The sequence below is a fragment of the Hirundo rustica genome, chromosome W (assembly GCF_015227805.2).
Source record: "Hirundo rustica isolate bHirRus1 chromosome W, bHirRus1.pri.v3, whole genome shotgun sequence".
In the NCBI taxonomy this organism is placed as follows: Eukaryota; Metazoa; Chordata; class Aves; order Passeriformes; family Hirundinidae; genus Hirundo; species Hirundo rustica.
Genome location: NC_053487.1, coordinates 30721516 through 30732606, shown reverse-complemented (window position 1 = coordinate 30732606; position 11091 = coordinate 30721516). Strand labels below are relative to the sequence as shown.

At 55.0% G+C, this 11091-nt stretch overlaps 1 protein-coding gene across 2 annotated transcripts; it reads right to left on the bottom strand.

Annotated features, from left to right (window-relative positions):
- Positions 1 to 362: 362 nt before the first annotated feature.
- ARR3 (arrestin 3) lies at positions 363 to 8136 on the bottom strand. 2 transcript variants are annotated; one of them, XM_040088930.1, is made up of 18 exons: positions 8007 to 8136; positions 6717 to 6766; positions 6290 to 6320; positions 5902 to 5962; positions 5499 to 5543; positions 5007 to 5206; positions 4838 to 4897; positions 4524 to 4591; positions 4089 to 4224; positions 3922 to 4006; positions 3742 to 3814; positions 3094 to 3231; positions 2578 to 2661; positions 2298 to 2321; positions 2168 to 2220; positions 1771 to 1780; positions 949 to 951; positions 363 to 657 (listed from the first exon to the last, which is right to left on the bottom strand). In XM_040088930.1, exons 2-18 carry the CDS (start codon positions 6731 to 6733, stop codon positions 558 to 560), a joined length of 1188 nt encoding a protein of 395 aa, XP_039944864.1. In that variant the 5' UTR covers positions 6734 to 6766; positions 8007 to 8136; the 3' UTR covers positions 363 to 557. The 2 variants fall into 2 exon arrangements, with proteins under 2 accessions (XP_039944864.1, XP_039944863.1); XM_040088929.1 differs by lacking the exons at positions 949 to 951; positions 1771 to 1780.
- Between the last annotated feature and the right edge of the window lie 2955 nt (positions 8137 to 11091).

Sequence of the window (11091 nt, the reverse complement as noted above, 5' to 3'; positions counted from 1 at the left end):
GGCTTGTAGCGGGATATGCCCGGGCTGTAGCGGGGATATTGTAGCGGGATTGGACCCAGCTGTCGCAGGCTGTATCTAGCCGTACCTTGGATGGGCCCGGCTGTACCAGGGATGGGCCCGACCGGGACTGGCTGCACCAGCTCCTGCATCACCTCATCCCCCCCTGCACGAAGGCACCATCTGCTCTGCCCCAGCACAACACAGAGCCTGCACCGGGCCACCGGGGGTGTTTATTGGTATCAATGTCACAGAGCTGTGCACAGCATGGGCAGGTGATAGCCACGCTGGTGACACACTCGGCCAGGGCTATTGCACCCACCCTGTCCCAGCACCCATGGGAACAGGGAGCACCATGGGGCTTTCTAGCATGGTGGTCCTAGGAGGAGCTGCAGCAGCTCTCACCACCACTACCAGGACTTGGAGTGGGTGCTGGAAGCCTGGGGAGGAAGAGGGACATATGAGGACTGTGAGGGGCTGAGGGGGCTGTGCCAGGTATGGCACAGTGAGGACACTACAGGTGGCTGCTTCCCAAACTAGGGCATTGGGGCCCCCACAGCTTAGCTCTCCCCTTTCTCAACTTCCTCCTTCTCATCTTCATCATCCTTCTCTCCCTTGAGCTTGTGGCGAGCAAATTCCTCAATGACAACGTCCTCCTCGCTGGAAGAGGGAGCAGAGCACAGTGAGCCCACAGGAGGAGGGGAAATCCATGCTGAGCCCAAACTCTGCTCCTAATGGGGACAGTGCAGTGGTCACCCCGGCCCTGTTACCCCACTCAGAACACTCAGGCCACTGTGAGGCACAGCCTGGCCCCAGCACACAAACCCAGGCCCCATCACTGCGTGCCTGCATGACCCAAGGAGCTGGGCCTGCAGCTTCTGGTGTTTTTTTACACAATAGTTTTGCATTTACAAGGGAAAACAAGGAAAGGAAAACAAAGAGCTAAGTTACCTCCTTGAGAAAGGTGAGCAGCAAGTAACAGCAAGGGAGAGCACAAAGTGAAAATAGGGGAGAAAACAGAAAAAAAGAGTCAGCAAAAGAGATTCCAAAAGCTTGAGAATGTGAAATGATTTGGCAAAACCTACATGGAGCCATGGTGGGTACAGACCAAGAGATTTCCTATTTGGAAGTTTAAATGTTCTCACTGAGCTGGGATGGTGCGGAAGGGATAAGTATGAAAGCCTGGAGTTGCAGCCTGGTTTTCCAGGCCCCAAATCCCAGTCCTCAAATCCTGTTGCAGAGTGTAACCAGACACAAAACCTTTCTCAGGGCTATGGCTGTCAGGAATGGATTTGGCACTGCAGCTTCCCAGAGAGAAGCAGCCCCAGCTGTGGCTTCATCTGGAATAAGCTGATTTGAGAGGAGAAGAGGCCTCTGGTGCTGGGGAACATGCAGGGACACAGGGATGTGGCTTCAAGCAGCCCAGGGATATCTGTGTAGGGGCCATGACCATGAAGACATTTTGTCCAGTGATGGCACTTGTGGCTGGAAGACACTGCCAGCTGCTTCTGAGGGACAGGGCAAGGCCTGGGCTTGCAGCTGCTATGTCTGCAGCAAGGGGAGTTGTCAAATAAGCCCTGGAAATTTGCAGAACACATCCCAATCCCAGGATTTGATCTTTCCTGCTGCCTCTGGGAGTGGCTGCTATGACACAGGCTCAGGGCTTTGAGACCTGGGTGGTTTAACCCAAGGGGATGTGACCTCAAGCTGGGATGTCACATCCATCTGTGATGGATCTATGTGGTTTGTGTGTTAGAGGAAACATCTCTTTACCTTGGCTTAGCTGTATTCCAGTGATAAGCACAGTGAAAAAGGGATGGGGAGAGAAAAGATGTGCAGGTTAATACAGAAAGGACATTTCAACTGACAGCTCTCCTCAGTGCTTGGGTGTTTTCCTGGAAAGAGGGACAGTGGGAAGGATGACATGGGGAGGACATCTCCCACCCTGCTCCAGGACACAGGGTGGGTGCAGCACAGCTGGACAGCTGTGCCCATCCCATGGGAAAACTGCTCCCACCCTGCTCTGGGACAGCTGTGCCCATCCCTCAGAGGGCAAAGCAGGACCCTTGGCACTGGGGCAGCTGCACCAGAGTTGTTTTTACCAACTCCCCTCTGAACCAGAAGTGCCTCTTCCCTGCTGATTTTCGGCAGCACCCCACACACAACTCACAGTCATCAGGCTTCGGGTGCATGAGGATGACAGGCATCTCCACCCCAACATCACTGGAAGGAAAAGCAGTTCTCTCAAGAATCCGGCCCAGCATAGCCCCACGCTCAGCCCCACAGGCAGCTCCCCTTACCTGGCAGTGAGATCCCCCAGGATGCTGTGGCAGCAGGAGAGAAGGGACAGAAATGAGCCAAGGCAGAGGAGGGGAGGTGTTAGACTGTGCTTTATACTGAGGTGGAAGATGGTTGATAATAGGGGTGGTGAGGGTCAGAGAGCAGCCCAGTAACTCCAGGGGAGCAGGGCAGGGATGAGGGGGCCCATGTTATGAGTGCCCTCTCATATCCCCAGGGTACAAAATTCCCCAGCACAGCCCAAGCTGATGATCCCTGATTCCCATGCCCACAGAGCCTCACCCTCCTCGGGATACCACCAGGTTGACCTTCACTTTGTAGGACACCAAGATGCCCAACACCTCCTTGTCCATGCCGGGTCTCAGGCTAGGAAAAAGGCAGAGGGGGGACAGTGGGAGGGCAGTGCTGCCTGCAGACGCCATCCCCTCCCCCATGGCAGTTCCCAGGGTTTATCTGTGTCCTGCAACATGTGAGATGCACTGGGGTTTAGCAGGAGAGCAAAACAGAAGAGAGGAGAGGGCAATTGGGTGAAGCCACAAAGCAGCTTCTGGAGGCCCCTTCCAAGACAAGGCACAGCCCTGAAAAGGGATCCAGGAGCTTTGAGCAGCATTGGTACTGGGAAGCTATATCTCTCCTATGGGATGGAGAGGTAGGTCTGTGACAATGTCACAAAATCCCTACATTTTCCAGCTGGATGGGGTGTGTTCAGGGGCCCTTGGTGGGAGCCCAGAGCTTCCTGAGCAGGGGGAAGTGGAGGAAGGCAAGGTGGGGAGCAGGGGGACCCCACACAGCTCTTACATGGTGGTGGAGGCCAGGTTGGTGTCCTCGTGCTTGAGTTTGCCATCAAGAGCGAGGCCCCGCTTCTGGCGGTTGGACGAGAGCAGGGGGGTCACCGAGTACGTTTTGGAGAAAGTGGAATTGGCAGCCACAGTATCACTGGAAGGGTGGGAGAGATGAGGTCAGAGCCAGCCACAGCCTAGGGGTGCTCAGCATCACTGCAGACACCTGTGCAGAGCCAGCCCTGCCCCCCCCCCCCCGCCCCTCCCCCCCATGCAGCTGCTGGGACATTTCCTTTTGTTCCCTCCTCTCCTTCCCCTCTACAACCATTTCTTTTTTCTCCCCCCACCTTTGCTCCCTCCCTCCTCATTCTCAGTGGGCAGAGGCTGTGTCTGGCCTCAAAAATGGAAAGTGGGGAGATGAAGAAGCCTGGGAGCAGCTGTGCACCTTCCCCAGGGACCTTCCCAGCCACTACCAGCTTGTGCTGGTGGAACACTGTCCACTGCCTTCCCTGTCCTCTGCTTCCTCTGCCCCTGCTCTTCTAACCCAGAGATTTTTTTGCTGCTTGGTGTAAAACAGTCACATCCTCTCTCCCCATCACTCTCCCATCCTCCTCCTCGTTTCTCTTCCTCCCTCTTGGAAATGCCACATCACCTCCAGGTCCCTTACTTTATCTCCTCAGTGCAGACAGTCTTCGTGTATTTATCCAGGGAATACAGGACCACATCTGTGATTTGATCCACTGGGGACACACAAGGGGGAGCCATGTTGGTGACATGGCAGGGGCTCACGGTCCCCATCTCTGGCAGTGATGGGTGCAGGGACACATCCCTTCTGCCCCTCTCTCACCTGAGATCTTAATCTTTTTCACAACCTTGTTGGTTGTGTTGTTGATGTTGACAGTCACATAGATGGGGTCTCCGTGGTAGTAGATCTGCAATGGGAAGAGGCTCAGTGATGTGACCAGAAATCTTGGTCCACGTCCCTGGGTGGGGGGGAACAGTGTCCCTACTGACCTCCCTATCCAGTAAAGCTTCAAGGTGCAGAGGCTTGTCTGACATCATGAACTGCCGGGTGGTCTCGGCTCTTGGGGCCGGCCCCGTCTGTGCCGGGGCGAACTGGACCTTGCGGATGATGAGGCGCACCGAGTTCCTGTGGGGACAGAGGTGACACCCCCAGTGTCCCCCACAGCATCAACAAGGCCTTCGAGGGGCTGCAGGGACTCTTTGGGATCATCACAGCGGCTCCAGCCAGAGGGTGAAGGTTTCACCTGGCTCTTAGGATGTGACACAGGGACCGCTGCCTCAGTTTGGGGCAGAGCTCCCCACCCAAGGGTGGCACAGGCTGACAGAAGGTCCTCAGCCTGACCCCTAAGCTGGCCACCCCAAAAAGATCCAATGTGGTTTAGTTTTAGGGCCAAAAGTGGGGGGAAAGGGATCCCCTGAAAATACCTCTTGTGAATTTTCTCCTCCAGATTTTCAGCACAAAATCCTTTGACCTCGAAGTCCACGCCACAGGCCTGGGGGAACATATATGGTTACTGAGCAGGAGGGGTTCAGAGCTGCTTGAGCTTTAGGCTCCTTTACTTCCTTCCTTCCTTCCCCCACCGCATTCCCAGAGATTCTGGCGCTGACTCCAGCCATCCTCCCTTCCCACCCCTCACTCCATGAGCTGTGAGAATCAATTCTCATTTTTAGCACCCCACAGCTCAACCCCCTGCCAGGGAGGATGGTCCAGGGGACACAGGTTGGGGACAGCAGCTCACCTTTCCCACATCATCTGGCCCAGGCTGGAGGGTGATGGAGCAGGGCAGGTTGGTGGCAATCTGGGCAGAGCAGGGAAAGAGAGAAAAAAGGGAATAAAGGGCATGTTCAGGGCTGAGCCCTGATGACACCATGGAGCTGCTTGGCTGGGAGGGGCTGAGCAGCCCCTACCTCAAAGGTAAAGGGGTAGGCATTCTCCCCAAGCTTCTTCATCAGCTTCTCCTGCAGAGGAGTGAGGGTTTTGGGGGCCTGGTCTGGCACGGGTGGGTACAGCTGGGTGGTCACCACGTAGATGTCCTTCCTGAAGCTTAGGCCAATCACGTCAAGGTCATCGCGGCCATAGCGGAAGGCGCAGGTCAGCGTCACATATACTGAGCCAGGCAGGAGAGGGACGAGGGGAAGGGTGGCAGGGAGGCAAGGCACAGGGTGTTAATAAAGAGGCAAGAAAAACAATTTAAAAACTCTTCAGCAGAAACAAGACTTCTCAGGACCTCAGATACTAAATATGAACAGGATTCCTCACGTCCTTTGCTGCCATGGTCCCAATGGACAATGAGCTGTAAGTGACACAGAGCAGCTTTAACCTGAGCACAGTCCCAGGTTGCTGCTGAGCTCTGAGCTGGTTCCATCCCCTCCCCTCGTGCTGTATTTCTGTATCAATACCTTTCCTGTCCTTTAAGTACTCCGGGTCGACCAGGCAGATACCATCTGCAAACAAGCAAAAGGAGTACTGGTAAGCTCCGCTGCCTGGGAAGATCTTTGCTAAAACACAGCTTTTTAAACCCAAATAATCCACTTTGCAACTGGAAGGTGACTGAGAGGAGCTGCTACCAAGGGGGATGGTGATGCCTCCTCCAGTGTCTCCACCAACACTGTGGCTGGGTTGTTTTGCAAAGAGACTTTGTCCCTTTTCCCACTTTTTTTCCTAAGGATATTTGCAGGAAAACATGGCATTTGCTCCTCCAGAGCTGCTCCTGCTCTACCAGCAGCCTGAAACACTGGGACTGGTCTCCCCAGCCTCTCCTGCCTGTACTTCCTGCTCAGTGCTGGGCACAGCCCCACTCACCTACAGATTCCACTGAATCCACATTATCCACATAGTCTCTCTTCCCCAGGTAGAGGGAAAGCTGGAAGTAGCAGATGGGGAAAGAGAGGAAGAAAGCAAGTTAATTATTGCCATAGAATTGGCCCAAATTTTGAAGCCGAGTTGTGTCGTGGGGTTTGTCACCAGGCTGGACCAGAATCACCTTTAAGGGGTCATATCAGGGTATTTTTTAATTTCTATTTTGAAAAGCCAGCCCTGCAGTAGCATTGTGGCAGGTCCAGGAATCAATCAGATTTCAAAGGGAAGGCAGACCCAGCCTGGATCCTGTGGCCAGATCCAGTCCAGAGGGACCCCAGCACAACCTAAACCTTGGGCTGGCCACATGAGGGGACAGGGCACAGAGACTCACCTTGCTGTTGGGGCTGGTCTTCTTGAATACCCTGTGGGGAAAACAGAGACAGATGTTTGGGAATGCCTTGGACAAGGCTGGATGGGGAGATGATGGGCTGCCCTACAAATGTGGTACATCACCAAGAGCTACACCAGGGTGTCCTGTCCCTGGGAAATTCCACATCCTGCAAATTCAAGGCCAAGCCCAACCTCTGTGGCTACCCCAGATGTGCTCCTGAGCTCAGGGTGACCATGAAGGAGTGGGTAGATTTTGTGTCTTAAGGACAAGTGAGAAAGACCAACACAGAACTCCATGAGAGCTCACATTCCAGCCCCTAGGAGCAGCAGTTGGGTCAAGCTGGGGTCTCACTTTCCCCCTCTGCTCCTGCCCTGTAGTGCCCTGCTCCACCCCAATTCCAGATAAATAAATCAATAAAGATACTTACTTTGATCCCTCTGCCATTTTAAGTCAGTGCAGGAATCTCCAGGTGGAAATCTGTGGGGAGAAACAGGGAAAGTACTGGATGAGGTGCTGGGGAAGAGGCAACCCCAGCCATGGACACCATCCAACATCCTGCACATCCCAACAAACTGCAGAGCCCTTGGGATATGGCGTTGCCACCTTTGCAAAGCTCGGGAGTGCTAGGTTTGGCTTTGGGGTGGCACATGGGAGCTGAGCCAGCTCCTTGTTCCTGGCCAAAAAGGTGATGAAGTGGGAGAGAGAAAGGGGGAGTGTTGCTCCAGAAAAGAATAAGCACAGGGGTGATTCCCAGTGGAGCAGGTTTAAGACCGGGAAAGGCAAGAAAATGAACAAAAGGCCTTATAGAGTCTCAATTTTAATAGTTTTTGCTGTCTGCTGGAAATTGGCTCTCACAGCTCAGTGGTAGGAACAGGCTCATTTTGTCCTGTCACTCACAGGAAGGTGAGGAAAACACAGGGAGTAAGCTCAAGGGAAGCTCAACTGCCCCATGGAAAGAGGGGTCTCGGGGCACAGGGTCCCTCCAGCCCAATCCCTTTATGCTGGGATTGGGGCTGGAGCTTCCCAGCCCTGCCCAAGCTCTACTGGCTCAAGCCCATGTCCAGAAGGAAGCCGTAAAGATCCCACTGATCACCAGCTGATTCTCCGGGATATTAACTGGGATAAGCTCAGCCTCTTAGGGATGGAGAGCTCTGACACGAGCACGTCGTAAGCCTAGGTAGGATTTTAATCCCCAAGGGCACGTGGACGGGGTTGCCTCTAAACACAGCCTCAGGAAAGCTGGTGAGAGAGAAGAAATGGTCACGGGGTGAGGAGATGATTCTCTTCCGGGCAGGAAGATGTGAATGTAGTCCCGAGCTCAAAATCTCTGAGGCCCTTGGGAGCTGTGGGATGTGAAGTTTGGGAACCCTTGGAGGGTGAGAAGGTGCAAAGGGAGTGGGAGCAGAGTTTGGCTCCATCCAGACGTAAGGGACTGGGGGTGAGGCAATGAAAGGTGGCAGAGAGAAGAGCTGAACTCCTGCTCTGCATCTCCCAAGCCCTAAAGAAGGGACTCAGATGTCCTATGCCACTACCTGACCTCTCCACTGTGTCCTTTGGCCACACTGGTATAATTTGTGTCCACATTTTCCTCATTTTTCAACTGCAAACAACCCTCCTTCCAGCCACAACCCAGCACCAGTGTCCCTGTCCTATTTTCCAAACCCTCAGAACCCCAAAGCCCAGGCAGGGCCCAAGCAGCAGAGCAGGTTGCACTCACCTGGCAGGTGGATGGACAGACAGATATTCTCCTCTTCTACTCCCAGTCACTATGGGTGCTCCCAGTCCTGCAACTTCTTATATCCCCCCCCGTTGTCCCTCCCCTGGCATCTGATCTCAACCACTCAGCCTTGGCTGGGGCTGCAGGGGGTGTGTGTCTGAGTGAGTGCTCCGGGGAGAGGGACGTGCGGGAAGAATCCTATTAGTCGATTAACTGGGGAGATGCTTTGTGAGTAGGAGTGGGCTATAAATACATCTCTTGCTGGAGCCCTGGGAAAGCAGCTTAGAGGGATTGATAAAGGGGGCTTAGGACAAGGTGATGGTAATTGAGGTAGAAGCTCTGTTCCTGGTGGGAAGGGCTGTGGATTCCCACAGGGGCTCTCTGCAGCTGTTCCCATGGCAAGGGGAGATGGGCTGGACATGGGCATGGGGCTGGATGGAGGTGGCAGAGAAGGAGGGACCAACCTGGAGTTCTCCCTCCCTCACCTTCCTGTCTAGATAACAGGATGGAGGCACAGGCAGCTTCCTGCATGGCCAATGTGCCCATGTGGTTGCTCACCTAGAGGGGAGCTGCCATGGCCCAGGGCACACAGGACACCCTTCCCATGTGGACACTGCTGTACAAGATGATGGGGTGAAGACAGGATTCACCCTCCCCAAACCATGAGGGAAGGACCAGCCACCCCTAGGGGGTGGGACATAGAGCTACCATTGTCCCCAACACAGCCTGCTCGGCCCAGCATCATTTCATAACTCCCAGGCTGTCCTCACCTGACCCAATTAGCACATCATTAACTCCAGGTTTGCTGCAGCAAAGAGAAGACTGTGGAAAGCCCAAAGTGGCTCTACTTTATGGCTGCCAGGCAAGCAGAATTCCCACTGCAACCCTGTCCCAGCCACAGCTGTTGTGTGGGAAACCCTCCTGTGGGAATGGCTGTGGGACTGGATCTAGGGATGGGGCATAAGGACAGCCCAGGGCAGCTACAAACTGCTCCAGCAAGGCCCCACTCATCCTCCTCACCTCCACCATCACTCAAGCTCTTCCTGTGAGGCTGCACTTGGTTCTGGCTCAACCCCCAGAGCTGAGCACTGGGATTAGGATATCCCTGCAGGAGCTGTACCTCCTCCCAGGACCCTGCATCAGCTCAACAACATTTATCACCTGGGTACCAACTCCTCCCAAACACAGCTCACCTGTTCCCCTATGGCCACTGGGAGCTGCCATGCCTAGCAGCCCTACTGGCAGGGCTTTAGCTGCCAGCACACGTTCCCCAGGGCTGGGACTTGTGATCTCTTTAATTGCACATGGGAGAGCTGCTTAGGTTCCAGATTAACAGGCGCTATTTCTGCCACAGTCAGGGGGACACGTGAACTGTGACCTTCACACTGGCAGGTGAAAGAGGAGGAGGAGGAGGAAAAGGAGGAGGAGGAGGCAGCCCCACTTGGACATCCTCAGCCTGGCCAGGGCCCCCAGCACTGTGCCTGGGACACCTAATCCTGAGCTTTGTGGCTCTTTGTTATGCTCTTAATGAGGGTCCTGTGACTAGGGCCACTCGCTGGCTCTGCGTGGTCTGCAGAATGTGGTGAGGTGGAGAGCAGGACTCATCTTGGGTCTCTTCAGCTCAGCCTAATCCCAACTGGGTGGATTCAGCCTTGCCCAAGTTGGGGAGCAGATAATTCCCCTCCCCAAAACAGTGGGGAGATGGACAGAGCCTACATCTCTTCCCATGCTCACACTGTGCTCCAAACCAAGCACCAGGGAAGGAAGCAGAGTTCAAAATAACAGGGAAATAAAAGAGGCCACCTTCTTTTTTCCTGTGTAATGAATGGCCAGAGGTTCTTCTCATCTCCTCATCCCACCATCCCTCTGGGTCCATGCACTGTGTAAAGTACAGCTCAAACAGCCACTTCCAGAGGGGCAGGACACCAGTGGATGTGGGGCTGGTGGAGTGTTGTGGGACCTGGCTTCATCCCTCTGTCCCAATGGACAATGCCCTGGAGCATCCTGCCTTCCCAGGGAAGGGCCATGGGGCTTCCTGCATCCACAGGCTCTGGAGGGAGCCTTGGTACAGCCAGAGCCCCCAGCAGTCTGGCCCCGGTGAAGCCACATTGCCCTCCCACCCTCACCTGTGCCCAGGTGCTGGCAGAGCTTCCAGGCGCCTCTGGCACGGTCCCAACTCTGTCACTGCACACCACAGCCACCTTATATAAATACTCACAGCAGGCACCGCTGATTTCCCAAAGCCCCTCAGAGCTCCAGGTCTTCCTCCCCTGATCCAGATTAAGCAGCATGGATGGCATTTATTGGGAGACAGGCACCTCCACGCCTGCCAGGAATTACTGCCGTGCTGTTAAGTAACGGGAGGGAGCAGCACTGGTGGGACGGGGGCTCCAGCAGGATGGGTGTCTCCAGCCCCACACAAACCTGACACCTCCATGTGTCCCCATGGCAGGTGCTGCACAGAGCTGCACCTGCTGCTGTGTGACCAGAACACCAGCCCAAAATCAACTGGGTGGCCCAACTTCTCACTGGCCTGGCCACAGGTTCCTCTTGAGGCTGGGAACCCAGGAGGAAGCCTTGCAGGGGGTTTTGGTACATCTGTGCTGGAGGGCTGGGGCAGGAGGTGGGGAGAACAGTCCCTTAGCGTTGGCCCAGGGCTGCAAGGATGTCTAGTGGTGCCAAGGGTTGGGAACAGTCAGGACCGTAGCTTGGCAGAGCGCTCCATCCTCATCCTCATCCTCATCTTCATTCAGCAGGAATCTGCTTCTCCATCTATCCCCTGAGCAGCCCTGGAGCTGCCAGGCATTTGGACAGCAGACGGTGGCTGCTGCTCATCTGTAATTAATTGCTGCTAATCACCCTGGCAGCTCAAGCCACCACACGCTTGTGGGCCCGCTCCCTCCCGGCCACGAAACATAAAACCTCTGGGACTGCACCCAGGACCTGCGGTGCTGTCCGAACCCTGTCCCGCTGGGAAACGTCTCCCTCCTTCCCGAACCCTTCCCGGGAGCCCCTGAACCCAAATTCCCTTCCAATTGCAGGCAGGGCACACACAGGTGTGGTGACATGAGAACTACTGTGGGTG